Below are 27928 nucleotides of genomic sequence, written 5' to 3' on the forward strand. Positions count from 1 at the left end.
GGATTGTTTTTGTAAATAGAATCTGTAAATATGAAAATATGAGAAGTGTTGAATTCTGGGACATGTTACTGATGAACAGTGTGAATGAAAAAGTCATTTTCTTGTCTTGATTTTTCAAATAAACTAAAGTGAAGTTTTCTCTGAGTCTGGTTTGGTTCTTTAGTTCTTCAGTCAGGGATAATGTTCAGTGAGTTGGTGATTATGTGAGTTAGAATCCTGATGTCATGACTTGATGCTTAGTTTAGTGTTGTCCTTGTGTTTCATGCCTTGGTTCCTCCCCGTGTTTGTTCTGTATTAGTTCTCCTTCGTCTCCCTCTTGTGTGTTTAGTGATCCTCGTCTCTTGTTGTATTTTCTTGTGTTTCCTGTTTTATTTTGTAGTTCTTGCTCCCTGTGTTTCCACTTTAGTGTTACTTCCTGTCCTTGTGTGTTTCCCTCCTTTTTTGATGAGCCTGATTAGTCTCACCTGTGTCCTGTGTCCACACCTGTGTTAATCACTCAGTGTGTTCAGTTCCTCTGTTTCCCCCGTCCTGTGTTGGATCATTGTTCGTCTCTCCTGTGTTTTATCTGGATTTGACTCTTTGACGTTTTTAGTAAGTTTTGTTTATTAAAACCTTTTATTTTAAATCTGCACTTCCAGTTTCTCCATTCATGACACCTGACAGGGTGAGCGGGCCTGGATTGCAGCATCAGATGAAATGTTAAAAAAACATCCATGTTGTTAAGCATGAAAATATTTTTGCCACAGTGTCAACAGGTGGAGATGAAATGTTCCAAATCTCCTCACTGCGTATTGATCTAATGGGATGTGTGTGAGCTAATAGGAGTTAATAACCGTTGTCAAGGGGTTTAGACCAATCAGAATCAAGTATTCAACTCCGCCTGGTGATCAGTGAGAAAGCTGGAAAGAGTTGTTCTAACACTCAATGACTGAACATTATTCCAGCAGATGATTTATGTTCAAACACAAACTCTCCGTGCAACACATCAGTTTCACGCTCTACACTGAAACTGTTGATTGAAATCATCTCCATCAAATCAAATCAATGAATCGATCAATGTTCATTCAAATCTCTGGAGACCAGAGGAAATGTGACTGAAGCAGCCGGGAGGAACTTTTGCAGCTTCTTGTGTGCAGTTTCTGTGTTTGTCCGCTAGGTGGCGCCCTGCCTCCATCTCCTCTGCTTTAACTCACACCAGTTTCTCTCTTTCTAATGAAGCTGATTCACTTCAGCTGTTCCTGCACACGCGCGTGCTTCCTCTGTGGTTTCATGTGTTTGTCAAGGATGGCGTGCTGGTACTGAGGTGCAAGCTAAGAAAAGACGACATGGACCTGTCCCTCCACCCGCCGCTATGGGGAATGTAAGATCTATCTACGATAAGGTGGACGAGCTAACCCAGCACCAGAGGGAATACTGGCAGAGTAGCATCATGCTAACAGAGCTAACACCGGACATGAACGCCACATTGGAAGGATTTCACCTGCTGTGGGCGGACAGGATACAGGAGAGCGGGACTGAACACACTGGTGAAGAAGGCCAGCTCAGTCCTGGACCCTGTGGAGGTGGTGGCTGACAGGAGAATTATGGCCAAGCTGTCGTCTTTGATGGACATTTCTTTCCTATATACAGTTAAATTCTTGTACTGTACACCTTCTTGTTTGCTGCTGTAACTCCATGAATTTCCCCGTTGTGGGACGAATAAATGAGTATCTTATCTTATCTTATAGAGCTGACAGCGGGAGGACTCGATGGAGGACTCTCTGAGGTGTCGTGGGCCGGACTAAAGGAAACATCAGTGAAGAGAGGAGCCCACTTGATAACCCCAGTGATGTGCTGTCTCTCTCTCCATCTGTCCTTTCTGTCTCAGGCTTTGGAGGACATCAGTCTGATAATAAGAGTGATAAGTAGGATGATGTATAGTGACCTTTACACACATGTAGCAGCCTGTTTATGAAAACATACAGTATGTTCATTCATCTGACAGACTTCTTGTTTTCTGAGTATATGTTCTTAAATATGAAGAATGAAAAGTCAGTAAAGTCTGGCCTTTGTTGACCATGTGAGGTCCTACAAGGAGGCACTCTCCAAGACCAAGACCTCCTATTACTCCACCCTCATTGCCTCACAACAAAATCAACCCAGATCTTTATTCTCAACCATACACCGACTTCTCCGCCCACTTGCTCCCTCCCTCACTGCCGATGCTCCTGACCTCTGCTCAAAGTTCCTCAACTTTTTCCAAGCCAAGGTAAATTCTATCCATCATCAACTCCTGGCGCCTGGCCCCTCCCCTTCTCACGTATCCATGACACCGGATGACATGCTCCCAGCCACAGCCCTCCACTCCCAATGCTCTCTCTCCTCCTTCTCCCCAGTCGATGCTTCACTGGTCTCGAAGCTGGTTCCCAGAGCTAAAGCCTCCACCTGCTCCCTTGACCCTATGCCCACGGTGCTGGTCAAGGCCTGTCTTCCCACCCTCTGCCCCATCATTACGGACATCATCAACTCCTCTCTGGCTTCTGGAATAGTTCCCTCTCGGATCAAAACTGCCTCCATAACTCCCATCCTTAAGAAGCCTGGTCTGGACCCTGAGGAGCTGAACAACTACAGGCCGATCTCCAACCTTCCTTTCCTCAGTGAAACCCTGGAAAGAGCAGTGGCCGCCCAGCTACATCAACATCTGTCCAACCATGAGCTCTATGAACCACTACAGTCACCCTACAGACCACACCACAGCACAGAGACCGTCCTCGTCAAGATCACCAACGACCTCCTCCTCCTCGCTGCAGACTCCGGACACACCAGTATACTCATCCTCCTCGACCTTTCTGCTGCCTTTGACACAGTTTCCCACACAGTCCTTCTGAAATGCCTGTCAGACAATCTCGGCATCACAGGTACAGCTCTTTCATGGTTCCAATCATATCTTTCACACAGGACTCAGTTTGTCAGCATCAACGGCTCATCCTCCCCCCCGGCCCCTGTCAACCATGGTGTCCCCCAAGGCTCTGTGCTCGGTCCCCTACTCTTCACCATCTACATGCTCCCACTCGGTCAGATCATTCGGCACTTCGGTCTCAATTTCCACTGTTACGCTGATGATACTCAGCTCTACCTCAGCACCTCACCATCCGCCCAGCTTCCCCCTCAGTCTCTGGTCAACTGCCTTCACGCCATAAAAACCTGGAGGACATCTAAACTCCTCAAACTCAAGAGTACAAAGACGGAGCTCGAGGTTGTGGCCCTCAAGCCACTGCTCAGGAAGGTTGGAGATCTCCTCCTCCATGTGGATGGCTGTTCCATCTCCCCATCTCCTGAAGTCCGCAACCTGGGTGTCATTCTTGACTCCACCCTCTCCTTCCTGTTACACATCAAATCAGTCACAAAGTCTGCCTTCTATCACCTGAAGAACATCTCCCGTCCAGTGGCGGCTGGTGGAGTTTTCTCCAGGGGGGGCTATAACTCCAAAATAGTACATGTTTGCTTGCTTTTTGGTAAATGTCTGAGGTATCACACCAGTGTATTTACATACACGAAAACAGCAAAAGCAACATTGTAATGTCATGTACTGTTCTAACTTTTCCTGTGACATTGTATTCCTGAGGAAGGTCTTGATTCTCTTCAGTGTTGAGAAGCACCTCTCAGATTCAGCAAGATTCATTTGATTGTCTTGCTGCATCACCTGTAATAGATAAGTGACCATGGTGATGGTGTCTCGTGACTGTAGTATTCATGCTGCCACTGGTGCAGTAGGCTAAATAGCTTCAGTAGATCATTGATTAATAAGATTTGTGTTTACCATGTGTATAAGCTGTGTAAGCTAATCATCGTCTCAGTACTTATTTAAAGAGGTGTAGATATTATTCATGTATCACCAATTAATGTGTGTGTAGTAATGATATTACATGCTCGCCAGCAGAGGGCACTGTTACACTGTGTATAATGCTTGTTAGCAAATAATCTGTCAAATAATAGCATTACTATTCCTGCCAGTTTAACTTTTCTGAAAAGTGCTTTAAATCAGTAATACCTGTCTTAATCCATGATGGGTCAGATCCTGATGTTTGGAAAAGGAGGCAGGGAAAGCAGACTAACGCATTAGCATCACTGCATGTAGTTAGCCTTGTTGCTAAACCAGGTCCTGGAAAAAGACCGGGTGTATTGTCTCCCTCTGTCTTTGGACTGATGATCAATGTTCATGTTCGGCTGATCAGGTCCACGCTCTTTCACGTGGAGCTTCTCCTGATATGTTCTCCTCTCTAAAGGTGATGTTTTGAGTGACTTCACTGAGTTATTTACTTTCTCTGCGTCTCTGTCCGATCGTCTCCTACTCCCACGGCTCGAGCTGTCAATCAACCGCGCTTTGACGGCTGTGACGTCGGCCCCATGACAGGAGGGTGGTGGTATGTAAATCAAGCTGCATTCAGCTCTGGGCGCAGGGAAGGTGCGCCCCGACACGGCCCTATCTCTTGTATTGAAGAGGAGCTACTGCGCATGTACAACTTTTAACGAGAGTCTATGGCCAAAGATTTCTGCGCCCCGGGGGAAAACCGGAGAAAACCAGTCTATGGGGAAAACCCATGGGGAACATACGTCACCAATCAGACAACACAGATGAACGAAACAGCTTTGCTAATAATTATTTAACTATATAATATTAATCTTGCTCATTTTAAAATATATATACATACAGTTCAGAATATTATTTTATTATTTAAATTATTATTATTATAATTTTTTTTAATGTCTTGTGGTGGGTGGTGGGGCAGCGCCCTAGCGCCCCTATTGGCCAGCCGCCACTGCTCCCGTCTGCATCCATCTCTCTCTGATCCAGTTGCCCAGACCCTCATCCACATTTTCATTACCTCCCAGCTGGATTACTGCAATGGAGTCCTGTTCGGGGTACCCAGCAATGCCCTGGACCGGCTCCAATACGTGCAGAACTCAGCTGCCAGGGTTCTCACGCACACCAAGCCCTGGCAGCACATCATCCCCACTCTCATTCACCTCCACTGGCTCCCTGTAAAGTACCGCTTCACCTATAAGCTCCTCCTCCTCCTCACCTACAAATCCCTGCATGCCCTCGCCCCCCAATACCTGGCTGACCTCCTCCACCAACACACTCCATCCCGGAACCTAAGGTCTTCGGACCTGGGTCTCTCTCCCTCCTGACATCCGCAGCGCCCCAACCCTGGACACTTTTAAGAAGGCATTCAAAATGAACCTTTTCCTCAAGGCCTTTCCCCGTTAGATATCCCTACCCACCCCCCAGACCCCCTACCTGACCTTGTGAAGCGACCTTGAGTTTCTTGAAAGGTGCTATATAAATATCAGTTATTATTATTATTATTATTATTATTATTATTATAAGACTCTTCTTAGATCAAAGCCACGTCAAGGTGTGCTCCCACGAGGCCTGAGTGACGTCACTGGAGGAGGAGGGGCTTGAACGCCACCTATCCTGAAATGAGAGTGAAAGTTAGTCTGAGTGTGAGCAGAGCTGCGGTCGAGAAAAGTCTCCCTGTTTCTCTCTAAAGACAAATTCAAGCAAAGTCTTGGAGTTTTTCTCAACTGAACAGCAGAATCTGTGTCCATCAGCGGTGAGTACACTGACCTACAAAGACTAAATGTACTGACTGAACATTTAAGAGGAAACAAGAAACAAGTTAAATTAAGTCGTTATATTAGAGAATGAAGGATCTATATACAAGAATTAAGTATCTATATACTAGAATAAAGTTGGTATATAGAAGAATACAGTATTTATATAGGATAATAAAGTTTTTATAGGTGAACAAAGTCTAAATAAAGTGGTTGTGTATGAGGTTATGAGGTGAAAGTCCTCATAGGTGTGGTGAGTTGGCTCTCCCTCCCTGTCTCTGCATGGCACTGTTCCAGCTTCAGGAGCGTTGATTACTGGGCGGCGTCGCGCGCACTGACATATACAGGTGTGTGTGTTTCCGGGCTGTGGGGCGCTGTTTGTAAAGTTGTGCACACTGAAAATAAAAACAACATTTCTCCACATTTAGCTCCAAAATGTCCTAAAAATGTAGAGTGAATTTTTAAAAGTCACTTTTTTTTCACATTTAGAGGAATATTTGAAATTTTCTTCACATTTAAATTGTTGTGAAAAATATATAAAGTTAAAATAAGTGTTAAATCCAAATGTTTAATATAAATCTAAATATTTAATCTAAATAATAAATGTTAAATCTAAATGTTTGGATCGCGGAGCAACACTTAACATTTATATTTATATTTAATAATTAGACATATATTTAACATTTAGATTTATATGTAACATTTATATTTATATTTAACATTTAGATTCATATTTGATATTTATATTTATATTTAACATTTAGATTTATATTTGATATTTAAATTCAACATTTATATTTATATTTATTTATATTTATATTTGACATTTAGATTTATCTTTCACATTTATATTTAACATTTAGATTCATATTTAATATTTATATTTAACATTTAAATTTATATTTAATATTTAGAGTTAACATTTATATTTATATTTGATATTTATATTTAACATTTAGATTCATATTTAATATTTATATTTCACATTTAGATTTATATTTAATTTTAACAATGAGAATTATATTTATTTATATTTATTTTTTACATTTAGATTGAATGTTGAACATTTACATTTATATTCTACATTTAGATTAATATTAAGCATTTGGATTTAACAAATTTTTTTTTTTTTTGATGTTTTGAAGCTAAATGTGGTGAAATGTTGTTTTTATTTTCAGTGTGCATAACTTTACAAACGGCGCCCCATAGCGGTCTGAGCAGGAGCGGAGAAGTTTTGTTGAACGCGTGAACGTGACCGTCAGGTTCAAACAACCTAAGACAAGAATAATACTGCACAAAAGAGGTCAGACAACAGTTCTTTGGATTTTACTTGCAAGGAGAACGGTCAGAGAGTGCTCAGTTACAATCTCCACCCCGCTCTGAAGCACACTCTGCCGTACCCTCTCTATTTATTTCCTTAGGGTGGTCCATATGTTGCAGCCAAGAATACAGTCGGACGCTGGACGGACGTTTCACTTGTCTCAACTTTATTTACCTTAACAGAACTCTTTTCGACATATTCTCCGGCTGCTCACAGAACACTGCAGCTTCATGCTAACAGCATCTTTCAGTTAACACGTTCCATGAAAAACTCTTCTTCTCACTAACACGTCTGTGTATTGCTCCGTTCCTGACTCACAGGCACCACCTAGTGGTGTAAATAATACAGCGCATGTAATCACATGTAAACATCAGCTGCGAATTTAAAGGGGACATATCACGCTTTTTTCATCAATATATATTGGTCTAAGAGGTCTTCAAAACATGCCTTTAAAGTTTATGCTCAAAAAAACACTTTGAAATCAGATTCTGGTCTGCCTGAAAAACCCTCTTCTTCAGCCCTCCTCAGAACACTCTGTTTTCTCTCTGACCACGCCCCCTCAGGAAGTGGATGTGCCTCGGCTCTCCAGCACGTTGATCTAATGTTTACATGTTGGCTGAATATACACGGCTGCTCAGAGATCACGTTACTTCAGCCCTCTGAATCTGATCCTGACTGAGAGGCGCCTGCAGCAGGACCTTTCTGAACGATTGGTCACAGATTCTGTGTTTCTTGTTGTTTTATTTGTCAGTATGTAGACGTGTGTCTTGGTACACAGCTACGAACATGTAGCTATGTGGCTATGCTAACTAGCGCTAGCACTTATCCATGATAAATAAAAATCATCCACTAGATCTTCAAATCTGCAGACGTGGGGAGTAAAACCGACCTTTGTGTTTATTAAGACAGCCTACAACTAGCATGCCTCCCTCCTAAGCTCCTTGTTAGCACACATGTGTGCAGGGAATGAAAAACGGAGGAGGGGTTGAGTTGTATTTTATACAGTCTATGGGCTGAACAAGCTCCGAGCTCTGACTTCCTGTTACAGACCAGATGGCGTTGTGACGTATGAAAAACACTGAAGTCTGAAACGGCTGGTTTCACACACATTTACAGAAAGGTGGAGAAATCAGAACAGGGGCAGAATGGATTCTTTTCATTCTCGGGGGGTTTGTAGACAGGGACACATATTTCAGGTAGAGAACCATTAAAAAGTCAATTTTGCATGATATGTCACCTTTAATACTGCAGTTCAGGAAAAGACATTAACTTTCTCAGTTTCGGAACACAAAATGACATCTATAACTATAACAAATTCAAGAAAGACTTATTAAAACCAACAAATACTTATAGAGTCCCTTATTAACATTGTCAACTAAATGGTCCTTGTTGGATCTCTCACACTTAGTTACATGAACGTTGCTGCTCTAAGGGGTATGGGTACACGCAGCAGCAACGAACCAAATATGGCATGATTTCACAACAGAGTAACTTCAAAAGAGGAAGTTTCTCTTGCTACACAGAAATATGAAAAACAGGGAACATATTGCACCCGCTTGACAGTTTAAGGATAGTTCATCTCTCGGTCTGCTCCCACTCAGCAGTATCTCCTCCTCGTGTCAGTTTCCTGGAACACAACTCAGTGCAAAACAAGACACACATACACTTATACAGTTATGGTATGAAGTATATTGACTTAAAGAATAAAATAAGAGTAAAAATGGGATAACTATATACATTATTCTAACAGTGACTCAGTGTTTCAGTTGAGTTCTAATATTTTTACATAGTTTTTAATATTTACATGTGGTCTGAAATATCATAGGTAGAACAGTTTCTGTTGATTTGGGTTACCAGAGCCTTTAAACTCATTGTTAAGGGGACAGCCAGCTTCCTGTACTGATATGAGGAACGTGGAGCGTCTTGTTAAATTAAACTTTAGGTTCCTCAAATAAAAAACACTAATGAATCTTTTGACTCTTCAGCACCACATTGTTCAAAGTATCAGGACTCTTCGTGTCCACGAGACAGTAACTCTAAATAATCTGCAGTCTGTGACTTGTTGATGATATCCTGTAATGGTGACACTTTCTATGTTCCACTTCTCATACTTTGTTTTTATTCTTCCTCTCTTTTTGTCCTCAGGTTGTAGAAATGTCTGCTGCCAGCTGTCTGCTGACTGAAGATCAGTTCCTGTGCTCCATCTGTCTGGATGTGTTCACTGATCCTGTCACCTTATCATGTGGACACAACTTCTGTAAAAGCTGCATCACTGAACACTGGGATGTTAAAGTCCCACATGATTGTCCAAACTGTAAAGAGGTTTTTAAAACAAGACCTGAGCTGAAGGTCAACACCTTCATCTCTGAGATGGCTGCTCAGTTCAGACAGAAAGCTCAACAGCCGCAGACCAGAACGAGTTTCCAAACCAGGAGAAGTTCCCTGTGACGTCCTGCACTGGAACCAAACTGAAGGCCCTGAAGTCCTGCCTGGTGTGTCTGGTTTCTTACTGTGAGACTCACCTGGAGCCTCACCTGACAGCTTCACGTCTGAAGAGCCATCAGCTGATCGACCCTGTGGAGAACCTGGAAGGCAGGATGTGTGAGAAGCACAACAAACTGCTGGAGCTGTTCTGTAAGAACGACCAGATGTGTGTCTGCATGATGTGCACCTACTCAGACCACAAGACACATGATGTTGTTCCTCTGAGAGAAGGATATGAAGGAAAGAAGGCCGAGCTGGGGAAGACAGAGGCTGAAATTCAGCAGATGATCCAGAAGAGACGACTGAAGCTTGAAGAGTTCAAACAGTCAGTGGAGCTCAGCAAGAAGAATGCAGACAGAGAGATGGCAGAAGGTGTTCAGGTCTTCAGCGCTCTGATGGAGACTGTTGAGAGACGCCTAAATAATCTGACGGACACGATCAAAGAGAAGCAGAGAGAGACGGAGGAACAGGCTGAAGGCTTCATCAAAGAGCTGCAACAGGAAATCTCTGAGCTGGAGAAGAGAAGCTCTGAAGTGAAGAAGCTCTCACGCTCTGAAGACCACCTCCACCTCCTCCAAAACATCACGGCCCTGAACGCTGCTCCACCCACCAAGAACTGGACTGGAGTCAGAGTCCATCCACCTTCATATGAGGGGACTGTGGAGAGAGCTGTGAAGCAGCTGGAGGAGACGCTCAGTGAACACATGAAGAAGCTGATCTCTGAGGCCGAGCTGAAGAGAGTCCAGCAGTATGAGGTGGATCTGACTCTTGATCCTGATACAGCAAGTCCTTATCTCATCCTGTCTGATGATGGAAAACAAGTTCATGACAGTGATGTGAGGAAGATTCTCCCAAACAATCCAGAGAGATTTGATTGTCCCTGTGTCTTATCAAAGCAGAGTTTCTCTTCAGGCAGATTTTACTTCGAGGTTCAGGTTAAAGGGAAGACTGAGTGGGCTTTAGGAGTGGTCAGAGAGTCGATCAACAGGAAGGGACCAATCACACTGAGTCCTCAGAAATGGTTTCTGGACGATATGGTTGAGGGACATAAAATGAGTACAAAGCTCTTGCTGACCCTTCAGTCGATCTCTCTCTGCAGTCTGATCCTGAGAAGGTGGGGGTGTTTGTGGACTATGAGGAGGGTCTGGTCTCCTTTTATGACGTTGATGCTGCAGCTCTGATCTACTCCTTCACTGGCTGCTCCTTCACTGAGAAACTCTACCCATTCTTTAGTCCCTGTCTTAATGATGGAGGTAAAAACTCTGCTCCTCTGATCATCTCTCCTGTCAACTAAACTGAGGAGAGCAACCACTGAGTTTCAGAGAAAGGTTGATGTCAAAGAGAACACCTGAAGAGGTGTCCATCATCACAAATGTCTTTAAGGCCTTTAAGGTGTCCTTTAGTTCCTGAATATGACCCTTGATGTGTTTCATCCTGCTGACAGCATGCTCACTCCTTGAAGACAAACATTTCTTTCATGAGATTAAAATTATAATCTGAGTTTTATAACTGTTAGAGTCAAATTGTGAGCGTCTGCAGAGAGTTGGTGTTAACAGCAGCGTGCTGTTTACTGTAGAGGAGGTGACATGCACAAGATTTCAGGTGACCATGACCACAGTTACACCTCTTCTTGACATATAAAGGATTGTTTTTGTAAATAGAATCTGTAAATATGACTTTGAAGTCACTTTTAATCAGGGATTATCAATAATAATCAGAATAAATCAGAGATTTGAAAAGTCTCTTTAATTGTTCTTTTTGATTTTTAGCACAATTCAATGCAGTGTCAAAAATCCACATTTTCCTCTGTGTAACTTTTCCTAAATGTCCGTGTGTCAGATGGATCTTTTGATGAGAAGTGTTGAATTCTGGGACATATTACTGATGAACAGTGTGTCTGAAAAAAGTCATTTTGTTTTCTTGATTTCTGTGAATTTCTGTTGCGTCTGATCAGGTTCTTTGTTCTTCTTTCATTGAGCAAAGACAACAAACGAGCTCCTGTGAGAACCTTTCTGTTTGTGTGGGTTTGGCGCCCCCTGCTGTGTTTTCTTCAACAACAAAATCTCATTCTGCTTTCATGTAATAGTCACAATTAATAGTGGAGTCTATCACTCATCAAGAATCTTTGCCGTGGAAAATTACAAATAAATCAATAAAAGACATTTTCAGCAGGTTTTTCTATTTTGAGTCATTTTGATCGTTTATTCTCAGATTGATTGTTTTATTGTAAGATGCTTTAGACAATATTCAAATATATTCTCTATATAGTATAAAGGAGTGTATTTAACAAAGTTAGAATATAGTGAGATGGTTCTCTTTTTTTCATACGAGCTCAAAATGAGAAACTGGAAACAAGATTTTGATGTTTTTTTTAGCTGTAGGCCAAAATTATCAAAGTCAAAATAGATTTAACTCTTAAAACATTTCACTTGATGTCTAATGAGACGACAATATGTTACATTTTCACTTTCTTAAAGGACTGATGGACAATATTGTTTATTTTCACAACATTTAGAATTGTTGAGATGCACTCGTACTTTATTTAAATACAATTAAAAGAAAAGAAAAGAGAGAAAATCAATCTTTTTGATCTGTTTAGATAAATCCTATTTAAATCAATAAAAACAGCTTTAAATTGAATTGTAGTGTCAGCTTGTTTGTGTCTGTGGTTGGTAGCCAGGTAATAAGAGGGATGATGTATAGTGACCTTTCCACACATGTAGCAGCCTGTTTATGAAAACATACAGTATGTTCATTCATCTGACAGACTTCTTGTTTTCTGAGTATAATTATATGTTCTTAAATATGAAGAATGAAAAGTCAGTAAAGACTCTTCTTAGATCAAAGCCACGTCAAGGTGTGCGCCCACGAGGCCTGAGTGACGTCACTGGAGGAGGAGGGGCTTGAACGCCACTTTTCCTGAGATGAAAGTGAAAGTTAGTCTGAGTGTGAGCAGAGCTGCGGTCGAGAAAAGTCTCCCTGTTTCTCTCTAAAGACAAATTCAAGCAAAGTCTTGGAGTTTTTCTCAACTGAACAGCAGAATCTGTGTCCATCAGCGGTGAGTACACTGACCTACAAAGACTAAATGTACTGACTGAACATTTAAGAGGAAACAAGAAGCTGCTCCCTCCCCGTCTGTTCAACTCGACACTAGACGACGAGGAGTAGAGCCTTTAAAAAGAAGAAGATTTAAAATCAAGTATTTATAAACCAGAATAAAGAGGTTGTGTATGAGGTGAACGTCCTCATAGGTGTGGTGAGTTGGCTCTCCCTCTGTAGCTGTGTCTCAATTCAGGGTCTGCATCCTTTGGAGGACGCAGCCTACGCGGTCTGTGGAGGTGAGTCCTTCGGAGGCCCGTTCGAGGGCCGCATTAACTGTTGTGAAATGAGACGGTCTGGCCTTCGGAGGATTGTTCACGCCCTTACCTTTACGTCAAGGTTTCTGCCGTCCAGGCTCGCGAAAGGAGAGAGAGAGAAAGGAAGACAGACAGAAAGAAAGAAGAGAAGAGAAGATAATTTATGGAGCCAGAGCTGTTACCTTTATTTATTTATTTTCAATTTTATGCTGGAAGAAGAGGAGAAACGCCTCCGTCGGCTGGTGTATCTCCGGCTGAGAGAGGACCGTAGAGAGGTAAATCTGTTCTTTAAACCCACAGTAATATTATCATTAGCTAGTTAACAGTAATATTATCATTAGCTAGTTAACAGTAATATTATCATTAGCTAGTTAACAGTAATATTATCATTAGCTAGTTAACAGTAATATTATCATTAGCTAGTTAACAGTAATATTATCATTAGCTAGTTAACAGTAATATTATCATTAGCTAGTTAACAGTCAGGAGTAATTAATATACCTATACATTAATTACCGTGAAGAGACATTAAAGCTAGGCATAAAAACTATAGCTTGGTATATGGTTTAACTTTGACAATTGATTCATAGTTAAGTGACCCTGACCTTAATTTAATATTAAAATGTGTCATGAATCATCAAAACCAGATTGAGAAGACTAGATTGACTGTAAGTGGATAGATAGACAGATTTAGCATTATCTATCAAAGCTCTAAAATTAACTAGAATTAATTTATTAACTTAAGTTATGAAGCTATTCTTTAATTAACCATTTTCTTCTGTTTTTCTTCTCTTTTCCTAATCCAGACCAGACACCTGGACTGCAGGATCAACCTGGCTGTTCCTATATTGGACACATGTTTTGGCCAGGGTGACACCAGGCCAGACTTCAGGCTGAGCAGAGAGTCTCTGGCAGTGCTGCTGGACCCCCTCCACCAGGAGCGGAGACAATAATAAAAACTCTTCTTTAATAAAATAAAAAATTCAGTCCCTTTTTGTCTCTGAAACGTAACAATATTGTAATTTTTACACATAAACACGTAAACAATCTTGTGTACAAATAAATCACGTCAACAGCAGTCATTTTCAGCAGTGTTTATTAACTTGCATGGGTAAAAACAAATACAGTAAAACAAATATCAGGGTTTCTACTAGAAAAGTTATTAGGCCCGGTGGCAAGCTGGTCAGGGAACACACGTCACACAAGTTTTTGGGTAACTTTTTGATGGGGGGCGGCAGCAAACTGTCATTTGTACGTAGATGCTACATTAAGTCAGTGCTAAAAGCTGACAGGAGATTTGAAAATATGACTATGTGATGTGAATGTTGTCAAACACCTTTTCAGAAGTGTTCTGCTGATTTTCATTTTGCCAGCTCTGAAAAACAAAACATCTTAAAAAACATAGTAGCTTCAATATCATCATCCATGTCTGTATACATATTTTATTTTCAGGTTGTCCCATTTGTTTTGGCCTGCTGGCCAAGACACAAGTTGTTAAATAAACACACATATGTGTGTAAACACTGTATATATACATATATATATATATGTATATATACACACACCATTCAGTATGTTCTCAGAAATATAACATTTTAAAATTCAGCCTGAGAGGCTGTTCATATGCAATAATCCTAAAATAAAACCTGGTATGTCCAGCAAATTTGGTCAGATCTGAACTGATGTATGAAGTAACTGTTAACTACCATACCTTAACTAATGATGTATTAAACACGTTGTCATTACATGAAGTCAGACAGGATCATTAGTTCATGGTGAACAACAGGAAGTCATTATTAATTCATACAGAAATTTATCATGAGTCATGCATTACTTCAACATGACTTCAGCATTATTTCACTAAGAAAACTGTTCAATTATTATAAAGTGTTACCATAATTATTGACTTACCTCCATCTAACAGTGGCTGAATGTTTAACACCCGTAATGATCGTTCTGATCCCTCAGTGTTATGAATCTCTTGGTTTGATCCTGTTTGATCCTTGCTCCCTAAAAAACAAAAGAAATGTAAAGCATGTTTTGTCATGTCAACAGACACAAGGATTCTTATATGGCGAAATAACTTTAATAATAAAAATTATAATAATCCTGAAGTCAGCTCTGTATTCAATGCAAACGTTTAACTAGACTTTACAGTTGTACAGTCTGGAAATAACGCAGGGCTCACAACCTCATCTAAAGTCGGTCATCTTAGTCCATTTATACGTAATATGAAGTATTAACAGTCTAGTCCCGTGGCTACATGTTAGGATTACTAACGTCGCATATTTCAACAGAAATATTAAGGTTTTAAGGTCCCTTGAAACTTCACATATCTGGCGTTGGATGTTCAAAAGAGTAAAACCCAAATACTTACATTTAAAAGTGAATTCCACTCCGTCTCTCTCTTCCCCGCTAGGTGCCGCCATATTGAATAGTAATTTTCATGAATGAGCAGCGGCGCAAAGGATCTTGGGATATATGGGGCCGCGAAGGATAGTAGCGATGTGTCCTTCAAGAAGAGGGAAAAGAAGGCCGCATTTGTGGGCTGCATCCGGCTGCATTTGAAGGAGCCTTCGAAATGGGACAGCCTTCGTGCAGCGTTGTGACGTAATCGGCCTTCAAAATGCAGCCTCCGGAGGATGCAGACCCTGAATTGAGACACAGCTTCTGTCTGCATTAAGAGGAATGAGACGTCGGTTTGTGATGACGTCACTAACAGCTGTTTGTGTCTGCACACATGTTCACTGTCATAACTCTGATCCATATAAACAGTAACAGAGCTCTGTCTCTGTGTTTACCTGTTTAACAAACACCTGCAGAAGAAGAGAATCTGCTCTCTGTTTATTCTGTCCTGAAGCATCACAGATCCATTCACCGGTAAAATGCCTCATTATTAAATTATGTATTAAGTTACAGGAAAATAGAAACCATGCAACTCTTTTAAAACCCCGTGCTCATTAATGATCAGCCTCATATGAAACTTTATTAACCTGACAGGAAATATAACAAGTGTTTCTACCAGGGGCGTTGCTAGGCATAAAGCTCTACTGGGGCACAGGCCCCCTACTATATCCCCTTCCACACCAAGGGAGCTGGATCCTCCCCTGGTGGTGAGGCTTTCAGCAGTGTGTCTGCCCCCTGGTGGCTGGCTGCAGTATAGGTCAAAAAATCCGTCTCCCCCATTCATTTGAATGGGGGAGCAGTCAAACTTTAAAAAATAAATACACGTGGTACGAATGTTTCTCCTGTCCGTATGCTGTGGTGATATGTAGTTAGTATCTGACTGTTTTGTGTTCAAGGCCTCTTTTTCCTGAAAAGTTTCTTTTTCGTTAGTTATTAGAGTTTAAAAAACGGGGTTTTACTTCCTGTTAACTTTGATTCACAGCCGCCGTGGAGGGAAACTTCAGGACTCACAGCGTCTTGTGACGTCACGCTGTAGGGCGGAGCTTATTACAGTGACTTCACAGGCTCTGGCTGCACAATGGCGGCGTCCAGGAGAGGGATTTTTTGGCTTCAGAACCGTACAACGGGAAGAGGCGGAGCAACGCTGTCCACTTTTATTTACAGTCTTTGATTGGACCAATCTGCCTCACGTCCTGTTTCCCACAATGCACTGCGCTCGTTCCGCTTTTTCTTTTTCCTTCTTTTTTGACGGGAGGAAATCCGTTTTTTTTTGGGTGCTGTGAAGGTTATTGAATTACATATAAACCACTTCCTAACTTTTTAAATCATAAGTGATGCTAAAGAAGCAGTTTCTCTATCGGCTTCGCCGTTGTTTACTTCCACTTTCCAAACCCGGAAATCTAATGACGTGTGACCCAGCGTACTTCAACACACATCAAACAGAACAGTCAAACTACAGACTAAATTCAAACGCAGTATGTAGTAGGTGATACCTTCTGCCTACTACATTAGTAAGTAGTATGTAGGAGGCCGTTTCGGAGACAGCCTAATAGTGGACAACCTCATGATGTAATCCTGCCAATCACAGGAAGATCTGATCTGTCATTTCAAAATAAAAGACACTTGAAATTTGGCAAAGTAGCAATAATTTTGGAATATTTTCCATTATTAGTCTGAACTGAAGTTAGTCAGTGGAAACTGGGATTTTTTAAAATAATCTCCCTTTGAAAATATCCCAAATTATTGCAATCATGCTACATTTCAAGTGTCTTTTATTTTGAAATGACACATCAGACCGAGCTGTGATCATTGTTGCTTTAGTTGCTTTGAAAACGTTTACACTTAGACGTAGACGAGCCGTATTAACGGGATATGTAGAACAGGAATGAGTGATCGGCTAGTTTTTAGTCCGTTTACTATTTAAGTCTGTGACTTGTTGATGATATCCTGTAATGGTGACACTTTCTATGTTCCACTTCTCATACTTTGTTTTTATTCTTCCTCTCTTTTTGTCCTCAGGTTGTAGAAATGTCTGCTGCCAGCTGTCTGCTGACTGAAGATCAGTTCCTGTGCTCCATCTGTCTGGATGTGTTCACTGATCCTGTCACCTTATCATGTGGACACAACTTCTGTAAAAGCTGCATCACTGAACACTGGGATGTTAATGTCTCGTGTCAGTGTCCAAACTGTAAAGAGGTTTTTAAAACAAGACCTGAGCTGAAGGTCAACACCTTCATCTCTGAGATGGCTGCTCAGTTCAGACAGAAAGCTCAACAGGAAGCCAGCAGCAGCAGCTCAGAGCAACAAGTTTCCAAACCAGGAGAAGTTCCCTGTGACGTCTGCACTGGAACCAAACTGAAGGCCCTGAAGTCCTGCCTGGTGTGTCTGGTTTCTTACTGTGAGACTCACCTGGAGCCTCACCTGACAATGACAGGTCTGAAGAGACATCAGCTGATCGACCCTGTGGAGAACCTGGAAGGCAGGATGTGTGAGAAGCACGACAAACTGCTGGAGCTGTTCTGTAAGAACGACCAGATGTGTGTCTGCGCGCTGTGCACTATCTTAGACCACAAGACTCATGATGTTGTTCCTCTGAGAGAAGGATATGAAGGAAAGAAGGCCGAGCTGGGGAAGACAGAGGCTGAAATTCAGCAGATGATCCAGAAGAGACGACTGAAGCTTGAAGAGTTCAAACAGTCAGTGGAGCTCAGCAAGAAGAATGCAGACAGAGAGATGGCAGAAGGTGTTCAGGTCTTCAGCGCTCTGATGGAGACTGTTGAGAGACGCCTAAATAATCTGACGGACACGATCAAAGAGAAGCAGAGAGAGACGGAGGAACAGGCTGAAGGCTTCATCAAAGAGCTGCAACAGGAAATCTCTGAGCTGGAGAAGAGAAGCTCTGAAGTGAAGAAGCTCTCACGCTCTGAAGACCACCTCCACCTCCTCCAAAACATCACGGCCCTGAACGCTGCTCCACCCACCAAGAACTGGACTGGAGTCAGAGTCCATCCACCTTCATATGAGGGGACTGTGGTGAGAGCTGTGAAGCAGCTGGAGGAGACGCTCAGTGAACAGATGAAGAAGCTGTTTGAGGCCGAGCTGAAGAGAGTCCAGCAGTATGAGGTGGATCTGACTCTTGATCCTGATACAGCACATCCTGAACTCATCCTGTCTGATGATGGAAAACAAGTTCATTGTGGAGATGAAGAGAAGAATCTCCCAGACAATCCAGAGAGATTTGGTAAATATGTTATTGTCTTATCAAAGCAGAGTTTCTCTTCAGGCAGATTTTACTTCGAGGTTCAGGTTAAAGGGAAGACTAAGTGGGCTTTAGGAGTGGCCAGAGAGTCGATCAATAGGAAGGGACCAATCACACTGAGTCCTCAGAATGGTTTCTGGACGATATGGTTGAGGAATGAAAATGAGTACACAGCTCTTGATGACCCTAGAGTCCGTCTCTCTCTGCAGTCTGATCCTGAGAAGGTGGGGGTGTTTGTGGACTATGAGGAGGGTCTGGTCTCCTTTTATGACGTTGATGCTGCAGCTCTGATCTACTCCTTCACTGGCTGCTCCTTCACTGAGAAACTCTACCCATACTTTGGTCCCTGTACTAATGATGGAGGTATAAACTCTGCTCCTCTGATCATCTCTCCTGTCAACCAAACTGAGGAGAGCAACCACTGAGTTTCAGAGAAAGGTTGATGTCAAAGAGAACACCTGAAGAGGTGTCCATCATCACAAATGTCTTTAAGGCCTTTAAGGTGTCCTTTAGTTCCTGAATATGACCCTTGATGTGTTTCATCCTGCTGACAGCATGCTCACTCCTTGAAGACAAACATTTCTTTCATGAGATTAAAATTATAATCTGAGTTTTATAACTGTTAGAGTCAAATTGTGAGCGTCTGCAGAGAGTTGGTGTTAACAGCAGCGTGCTGTTTACTGTAGAGGAGGTGACATGCACAAGATTTCAGGTGACCATGACCACAGTTACACCTCTTCTTGACATATAAAGGATTGTTTTTGTAAATAGAATCTGTAAATATGACTTTGAAGTCACTTTTAATCAGGGATTATCAATAAGAATCAGAATAAATCAGAGATTTGAAAAGTCTCTTTCATTGTTCTTTTTGATTTTTAGCACAATTCAATGCAGTGTCAAAAATCCACATTTTCCTCTGTGTAACTTTTCCTAAATGTCCGTGTGTCAGATGGATCTTTTGATGAGAAGTGTTGAATTCTGGGACATATTACTGATGAACAGTGTGTCTGAAAAAAGTCATTTTGTTTTCTTGATTTCTGTGAATTTCTGTTGCGTCTGATCAGGTTCTTTGTTCTTCTTTCATTGAGCAAAGACAACAAACGAGCTCCTGTGAGAACCTTTCTGTTTGTGTGGGTTTGGCGCCCCCTGCTGTGTTTTCTTCAACAACAAAATCTCATTCTGCTTTCATGTAATAGTCACAATTAATAGTGGAGTCTATCACTCATCAAGAATCTTTGCCGTGGAAAATGACAAATAAATCAATAAAAGACATTTTCAGCAGGTTTTTCTATTTTGAGTCATTTTGATCGTTTATTCTCAGATTGATTGTTTTATTGTAAGATGCTTTAGACAATATTCAAATATATTCTCTATATAGTATAAAGGAGTGTATTTAACAAAGTTAGAATATAGTGAGATGGTTCTCTTTTTTTCACACTAGCTCAAAATGAGAAACTGGAAACAAGATTTTGATGTTTTTTTTAGCTGTAGGCCAAAATTATCAAAGTCAAAATAGAATTAACTCTTAAAACATTTCACTTGATGTCTAATGAGACGACAATATGTTACATTTTCACTTTCTTAAATGACTGATGGACAATATTGTTTATTTTCACAACATTTAGAATTGTTGAGATGCACTCGTACTTTATTTAAATACAATTAAAATAAAAGAAAAGAGAGAAAATCAATCTTTTGATCTGTTTAGATAAATCCTATTTAAATAATAAAAACAGCTTTAAATTGAATTGTAGTGTCAGCTTGTTTGTGTCTGTGGTTGGTAGCCAGGTAATAAGAGGGATGATGTATAGTGACCTTTCCACACATGTAGCAGCCTGTTTATGAAAACATACAGTATGTTCATTCATCTGACAGACTTCTTGTTTTCTGAGTATAATTATATGTTCTTAAATATGAAGAATGAAAAGTCAGTAAAGACTCTTCTTAGATCAAAGCCACGTCAAGGTGTGCTCCCACGAGGCCTGAAGACGTCACTGGAGGAGGAGGGACTGGAATGCCACCTATCCTGAAATGAGAGTGAAAGTTAGTCTGAGTGTGAGCAGAGCTGCGGTCGAGAAAAGTCTCCCTGTTTCTCTCTAAAGACAAATTCAAGCAAAGTCTTGGAGTTTTTCTCAACTGAACAGCAGAATCTGTGTCCATCAGCGGTGAGTACACTGACCTACAAAGACTAAATGTACTGACTGAACATTTAAGAGGAAACAAGAAACAAGTTAAATAAAGTTGTTATATTAGAGAATGAAGGATCTATACAAGAATTAAGTGGTAATATAGAAGAATAGAGTATTTGTATAGGATAATAAAGTGGTTCTAGGTGAACACAGTCTAAATAAAGTGGTAAAGTTGTGTATTTGGTGAAAGGCCTCATGGGTGTCTCCCTGTCTCTGCATGGCACTGTGCCAGCTTCAGGAGCGTTGATTACTGGGCGGTGTCGCGCGCACTGATATATACAGGTGTGTGTGTCCGGGCCTCACTCTCGCGCTCCTTCAGGGTGTCTGCAGCCTGGAAGGAGGGAAGGAGGGAAGGAGTGATCGATTGGTGTGTAAGCTGTAGTGACTGCTGGAGCACTAGGAAGCAGTTTTCTAGGCTGGAGGCTGGTTCTGGTCCGGTCCAGAGTTCTCTGGTCTGGAGGCTGGTTCTGGTCCGGTCCAGAGTTCTCTAGGCTGGAGGCTGGTTCTGGTCCGGTCCAGAGTTCTCTAGGCTGGAGGCTGGTTCCGGTCAGGTCCAGAGTTCTCTGGTCTGGAGGCTGGTTCTGGTCCGGTCCAGAGTTCTCTGGTGGTTGTGGAAAAAGTCTGTTTTATCCTGATGCTGGTTCACTGAACAATGTGTGGTGTGAAGTCAAACACGCCGGGTCCAGGGTAGGGCTGTCAAAATTGCTCCAAAATGACATTCGAATATTCGCTCTAAAAAAACCCAGAGGTTCGAACCATTCGAATATCTATATTTGCGCATTATGTCAATAACAGGTGGACAAACTAATACAAGGAGATTTCAGATTTAACATGGCTAAAACATACCTACACATTACAAAACAAGTAAAGGACCTAATGGTCTATACCGTAACACTTTTAAGACTGTAGACATCTCGCTCGCTCGCCCCCCTCCCCTCTCTCTGTGTGCGTAATGCACTGTGTTTCGTGCTGAACAAGACTTGTGCGAGCAATTAAAGGTCCCGACTCTTGTCCCTAATATAGGCAGGCTTCATTCAGTGATTCAAGCAAATATTAACATTAACTGAAGTTAAAGTTAAAAACGAAAAAGTAGTCCACTTCCATTCTTGGCGCTTGTATAAAAAAAGAGGAAAAACTGCATTTTATCCCAGTGTCACTGATGGTCGGGCTCTTTTAGTCCACTGTCAATGTAGGGTCTTAGGCCTGACAGGTTATTTGCCAAAAACACAAGACAGTCCACATGTGAAGAAGACAGTCCACATGTGAAGAAGACAGTTCACATGTGAAGAAGACAGTCCACATGTGAAGAAGACAGTCCACATGTGAAGAAGACAGTTCACATGTGAAGAAGACAGTCCACATGTGAAGAAGACAGTCCACATGTGAAGAAGACAGTCCACATGTGAAGAAGACAGTTCACATGTGAAGAAGACAGTTCACATGTGAAGAAGACAGTCCACATGTGAAGAAGACAGTTCACATGTGAAGAAGACAGTCCACATGTGAAGAAGACAGTCCACATGTGAAGAAAACAGTCCACATGTGAAGAAGACAGTCCACATGTGAAGAAAACAGTCCACATGTGAAGAAGACAGTCCACATGTGAAGAAGACAGTCCACATGTGAAGAAAACAGTCCACATGTGAAGAAAACAGTCCACATGTGAAGAAGACAGTTCACATGTGAAGAAGACAGTCCACATGTGAAGAAAACAGTCCACATGTGAAGAAAACAGTTCACATGTGAAGAAGACAGTTCACATGTGAAGAAGACAGTTCACATGTGAAGAAGACAGTTCACATGTGAAGAAGACAGTTCACATGTGAAGAAAACAGTCCACATGTGAAGAAAACAGTCCACATGTGAAGAAAACAGTTCACATGTGAAGAAGACAGTCCACATGTGAAGAAGACAGTCCACATAGTCCACATGTGAAGAAGACAGTTCACATGTGAAGAAGACAGTCCACATGTGAAGAAAACAGTCCACATGTGAAGAAGACAGTTCACATGTGAAGAAAACAGTCCACATGTGAAGAAGACAGTTCACATGTGAAGAAAACAGTCCACATGTGAAGAAGACAGTCCACATGTGAAGAAGACAGTCCACATGTGAAGAAGAGAGTCCACATGTGAAGAAGACAGTCCACATGTGAAGAAGACAGTCCACATGTGAAGAAAACAGTCCACATGTGAAGAAGACAGTCCACGTGTGAAGAAAACAGTCCACATGTGAAGAAGACAGTCCACATGTGAAGAAGACAGTCCACATGTGAAGAAGACAGTTCACATGTGAAGAAGACAGTCCACATGTGAAGAAAACAGTCCACATGTGAAGAAGACAGTCCACATGTGAAGAAGACAGTTCACATGTGAAGAAGACAGTTCACATGTGAAGACAGTTCACATGTGAAGAAGACAGTCCACATAGTCCACATGTGAAGAAGACAGTCCACATGTGAAGAAGAGAGTCCACATGTGAAGAAGACAGTCCACATGTGAAGAAAACAGTCCACATGTGAAGAAGACAGTCCACATGTGAAGAAGACAGTCCACATGTGAAGAAAACAGTCCACATGTGAAGAAAACAGTCCACATGTGAAGAAGACAGTCCACATGTGAAGAAAACAGTCCACATGTGAAGAAGACAGTCCACATGTGAAGAAGACAGTTCACATGTGAAGAAGACAGTTCACATGTGAAGACAGTTCACATGTGAAGAAGACAGTCCACATAGTCCACATGTGAAGAAGACAGTCCACATGTGAAGAAGAGAGTCCACATGTGAAGAAGACAGTCCACATGTGAAGAAAACAGTCCACATGTGAAGAAGACAGTCCACATGTGAAGAAGACAGTTCACATGTGAAGACAGTTCACATGTGAGGAGGACAGTCCACATAGTCCACATGTGAAGAAGACAGTCCACATGTGAAGAAGAGAGTCCACATGTGAAGAAGACAGTCCACATGTGAAGAAGACAGTCCACATGTGAAGAAAACAGTCCACATGTGAAGAAGACAGTCCACATGTGAAGAAAACAGTCCACATGTGAAGAAAACAGTCCACATGTGAAGAAGAGAGTCCACATGTGAAGAAGACAGTCCACATGTGAAGAAGAGAGTCCACATGTGAAGAAGACAGTCCACATGTGAAGAAGACAGTCCACATGTGAAGAAGACAGTCCACATGTGAAGAAGACAGTCCACATGTGAAGAAGAGAGTCCACATGTGAAGAAGACAGTCCACATGTGAAGAGGCCCGATCTCTTTTTATTCACTGTATTCCCAGCGGAGGAAAAGACACGTGCAGAGCGCACTGAGGATCCGTTGATGGAAAGATTTCACTCTGCCGTCTGCTTCACGCTGTGCATGTGTGACTCCTGTGACCTGTCCCTGACCCATCATGCAGTGCGCCCGTTCGCAAAATAGCCGCTGATGTGTTTTTTTTCCACAGTCGAATATTAATTTTCACAATCGAATCTCCGTTTTTTTTTAATATTCGAATATATATTCGACTTTAGAATATTCGTTGACAGCCCTAGTCCAGGGCAGGTTTCAAAGGTTTATTATCAACAGAAAGGATCAGCTCAGTGCAGACAAAGGAGTAGTTCGGATGTGGATGTGGATGTGGATGATTTGTGCTATCAAACAAAAAGGTACAAAAAAGGAGATATTAAATATCTAAATAAACAATGTGGCATGATACTGATAAAGGTAATATAGAAATAAGGCGTTACTTGCATCAGTAATGCATCCACTCCAGGTAATAGTTCAAAACCACATGGTACAAACATTTCAACAAAAGGAGTCACTGGCACATGGCAGGTTTGGAGGGAAAAAGGGGGAACAAAGGCTTGGGTGCAGGCTTTTATAGTGTAGGGGGCGTGGCTTAGGTGATCAGGTGTGGCCTGGTGAATAACAGTCAGGTAGAGTGGAGACTTGTGATTTAACAGGTTGGGTTGTGGCCCTCCTTCTGATGCTCCGAGGCTGTGCTGCATGAGTGTTGGACAGTCAGGCCCTGGTTATTGTGTGGCCTGCTATCACTCCCTGACTGCTGTTTTGGCTCTTCAGAAGAAGTTTGGATCAAAGTGGTTCTGCTCCTGGATTTGGCTTGCAGGACTTTATGTCCCACACTCCTGATGTGAAGAGTCCTACCATTGTGTTCATGTGATTTTGTAGCATCAGTTTAATTTTCACTGATTTAACTTTTGTGTTGATGAGTAGATGAGCCATATTAACGGGATATGTAGAACAGGAATGAGTGATCGGCTAGTTTTTAGTCCGTTTACTATTTAAGTCTGTGACTTGTTGATGATATCCTGTAATGGTGACACTTTCTATGTTCCACTTCTCATACTTTGTTTTTATTCTTCCTCTCTTTTTGTCCTCAGGTTGTAGAAATGTCTGCTGCCAGCTGTCTGCTGACTGAAGATCAGTTCCTGTGCTCCATCTGTCTGGATGTGTTCACTGATCCTGTCAGCACACCATGTGGACACAACTTCTGTAAAAGCTGCATCACTGAACACTGGGATGTTAATGTCTCGTGTCAGTGTCCAAACTGTAAAGAGGTTTTTAAAACAAGACCTGAGCTGAAGGTCAACACCTTCATCTCTGAGATGGCTGCTCAGTTCAGACAGTCAGCTCAACAGGAAGCCAGCAGCAGCAGCTCAGAGCAACAAGTTTCCAAACCAGGAGAAGTTCCCTGTGACGTCTGCACTGGAACCAAACTGAAGGCCCTGAAGTCCTGCCTGGTGTGTCTGGTTTCTTACTGTGAGACTCACCTGGAGCCTCACCTGACAATGACAGGTCTGAAGAGACATCAGCTGATCGACCCTGTGGAGAACCTGGAAGGCAGGATGTGTGAGAAGCACGACAAACTGCTGGAGCTGTTCTGTAAGAACGACCAGATGTGTGTCTGCATGATGTGCCCCTACTCAGACCACAAGACTCATGATGTTGTTCCTCTGAGAGAAGGATATGAAGGAAAGAAGGCCGAGCTGGGGAAGACAGAGGCTGAAATTCAGAAGATGATCCAGAAGAGACGACTGAAGCTTGAAGAGTTCAAACAGTCAGTGGAGCTCAGCAAGAAGAATGCAGACAGAGAGATGGCAGAAGGTGTTCAGGTCTTCAGCGCTCTGATGGAGACTGTTGAGAGACGCCTAAATAATCTGACGGACACGATCAAAGAGAAGCAGAGAGAGACGGAGGAACAGGCTGAAGGCTTCATCAAAGAGCTGCAACAGGAAATCTCTGAGCTGGAGAAGAGAAGCTCTGAAGTGAAGAAGCTCTCACGCTCTGAAGACCACCTCCACCTCCTCCAAAACATCACGGCCCTGAACGCTGCTCCACCCACCAAGAACTGGACTGGAGTCAGAGTCCATCCACCTTCATATGAGGGGACTGTGGAGAGAGCTGTGAAGCAGCTGGAGGAGACGCTCAGTGAACAGATGAAGAAGCTGTTTGAGGCCGAGCTGAAGAGAGTCCAGCAGTATGAGGTGGATCTGACTCTTGATCCTGATACAGCACATCCTAAACTCATCCTGTCTGATGATGGAAAACAAGTTCATTGTGGTGATGTGAGGAAGAATCTCCCAGACAATCCAGAGAGATTTGGTAAATATGCTATGGTCTTATCAAAGCAGAGTTTCTCTTCAGGCAGATTTTACTTTGAGGTTCAGGTTGAAGGGAAGACTAAGTGGGATTTAGGAGTGGCCAGAGAGTCGATCAACAGGAAGGGAGAAATCACACTGAGTCCTGAGGATGGTTTCTGGACGATATGGTTGAGGAATGAAAATGAGTACACAGCTCTTGATGACCCTTCAGTCGATCTCTCTCTGCAGTCTGATCCTGAGAAGGTGGGGGTGTTTGTGGACTATGAGGAGGGTCTGGTCTCCTTTTATGACGTTGATGCTGCAGCTCTGATCTACTCCTTCACTGGCTGCTCCTTCACTGAGAAACTCTACCCATACTTTAGTCCCTGTCCTAATGATGGAGGTAAAAACTCTGCTCCTCTGATCATCTCTCCTGTCAACCAAACTGAGGAGAGCAACCACTGAGTTTCAGAGAAAGGTTGATGTCAAAGAGAACACCTGAAGAGGTGTCCATCATCACAAATGTCTTTAAGGCCTTTAAGGTGTCCTTTAGTTCCTGAATATGACCCTTGATGTGTTTCATCCTGCTGACAGCATGCTCACTCCTTGAAGACAAACATTTCTTTCATGAGATTAAAATTATAATCTGAGTTTTATAACTGTTAGAGTCAAATTGTGAGCGTCTGCAGAGAGTTGGTGTTAACAGCAGCGTGCTGTTTACTGTAGAGGAGGTGACATGCACAAGATTTCAGGTGACCATGACCACAGTTACACCTCTTCTTGACATATAAAGGATTGTTTTTGTAAATAGAATCTGTAAATATGACTTTGAAGTCCCTTTTAATCAGGGATTATCAATAATAATCAGAATAAATCAGAGATTTGAAAAGTCTCTTTAATTGTTCTTTTTGATTTTTAGCACAATTCAATGCAGTGTCAAAAATCCACATTTTCCTCTGTGTAACTTTTCCTAAATGTCCGTGTGTCAGATGGATCTTTAGATGAGAAGTGTTGAATTCTGGGACATATTACTGATGAACAGTGTGTCTGAAAAAAGTCATTTTGTTTTCTTGATTTCTGTGAATTTCTGTTGCGTCTGATCAGGTTCTTTGTTCTTCTTTCATTGAGCAAAGACAACAAACGAGCTCCTGTGAGAACCTTTCTGTTTGTGTGGGTTTGGCGCCCCCTGCTGTGTTTTCTTCAACAACAAAATCTCATTCTGCTTTCATGTAATAGTCACAATTAATAGTCGAGTGTTTTATGAGAAGTGTTGAATTCTGGACATGTTACTGATGAACAGTGTGAATGAAAAATTCATTTTCTTGTCTTGATTTTTCAAATAAACTAAAGTGAAGTTTTCTCTGAGTCTGGTTTGGTTCTTTAGTTCTTCAGTCAGGGATAATGTTCAGTGAGTTGGTGATTATGTGAGTTAGAATCCTGATGTCATGACTTGATGTTAGTTTAGTGTTGTCCTTGTGTTTCATGCCTTGGTTCCTCCCTGTGTTTGTTCTGTATTAGTTATCCTTCGTCTCCCTCTTGTGTGTTTAGTGATCCTCGTCTCTTGTTGTATTTTCTTGTGTTTCCTGTTTTATTTTGTAGTTCTTGCTCCCTGTGTTTCCACTTTAGTGTTACTTCCTGTCCTTGTGTGTTTCCCCCCTTTTTTGATGAGCCTGATTAGTCTCACCTGTGTCCTGTGTCCACACCTGTGTTAATCACTGTGT

At 41.9% G+C, this 27928-nt stretch overlaps 3 protein-coding genes across 3 annotated transcripts; all 3 read left to right on the forward strand.

Moving 5' to 3' along the window:
• The first annotated feature begins 5454 nt into the window (after positions 1-5454).
• LOC117814203 (E3 ubiquitin-protein ligase TRIM21-like) lies at positions 5455-11577 on the forward strand. The gene is given in 5 exon segments (XM_034685389.1): positions 5455-5600; positions 9068-9334; positions 9337-10422; positions 10424-10459; positions 10461-11577. Coding segments are annotated over 4 exon segments (1620 nt in total). The 5' UTR covers positions 5455-5600; positions 9068-9076; the 3' UTR covers positions 10701-11577.
• Positions 11578-12315: 738 nt separating this feature from the next.
• On the forward strand, positions 12316-19718 carry LOC117814199 (E3 ubiquitin-protein ligase TRIM21-like). The gene is given in 3 exon segments (XM_034685385.1): positions 12316-12360; positions 12363-12464; positions 17188-19718. Coding segments are annotated over 3 exon segments (1797 nt in total). The 5' UTR covers positions 12316-12330; the 3' UTR covers positions 18853-19718.
• A 740-nt stretch (positions 19719-20458) lies between these two features.
• Positions 20459-27482, forward strand: LOC117814198 (E3 ubiquitin-protein ligase TRIM21-like). The gene is given in 3 exon segments (XM_034685384.1): positions 20459-20488; positions 20491-20592; positions 25008-27482. Coding segments are annotated over 3 exon segments (1797 nt in total). The 3' UTR covers positions 26673-27482.
• Positions 27483-27928: the final 446 nt, after the last annotated feature.

Source organism: Notolabrus celidotus, chromosome 6 (genome assembly GCF_009762535.1).
Source record: "Notolabrus celidotus isolate fNotCel1 chromosome 6, fNotCel1.pri, whole genome shotgun sequence".
NCBI classification, from domain to species: domain Eukaryota; kingdom Metazoa; phylum Chordata; class Actinopteri; order Labriformes; family Labridae; genus Notolabrus; species Notolabrus celidotus.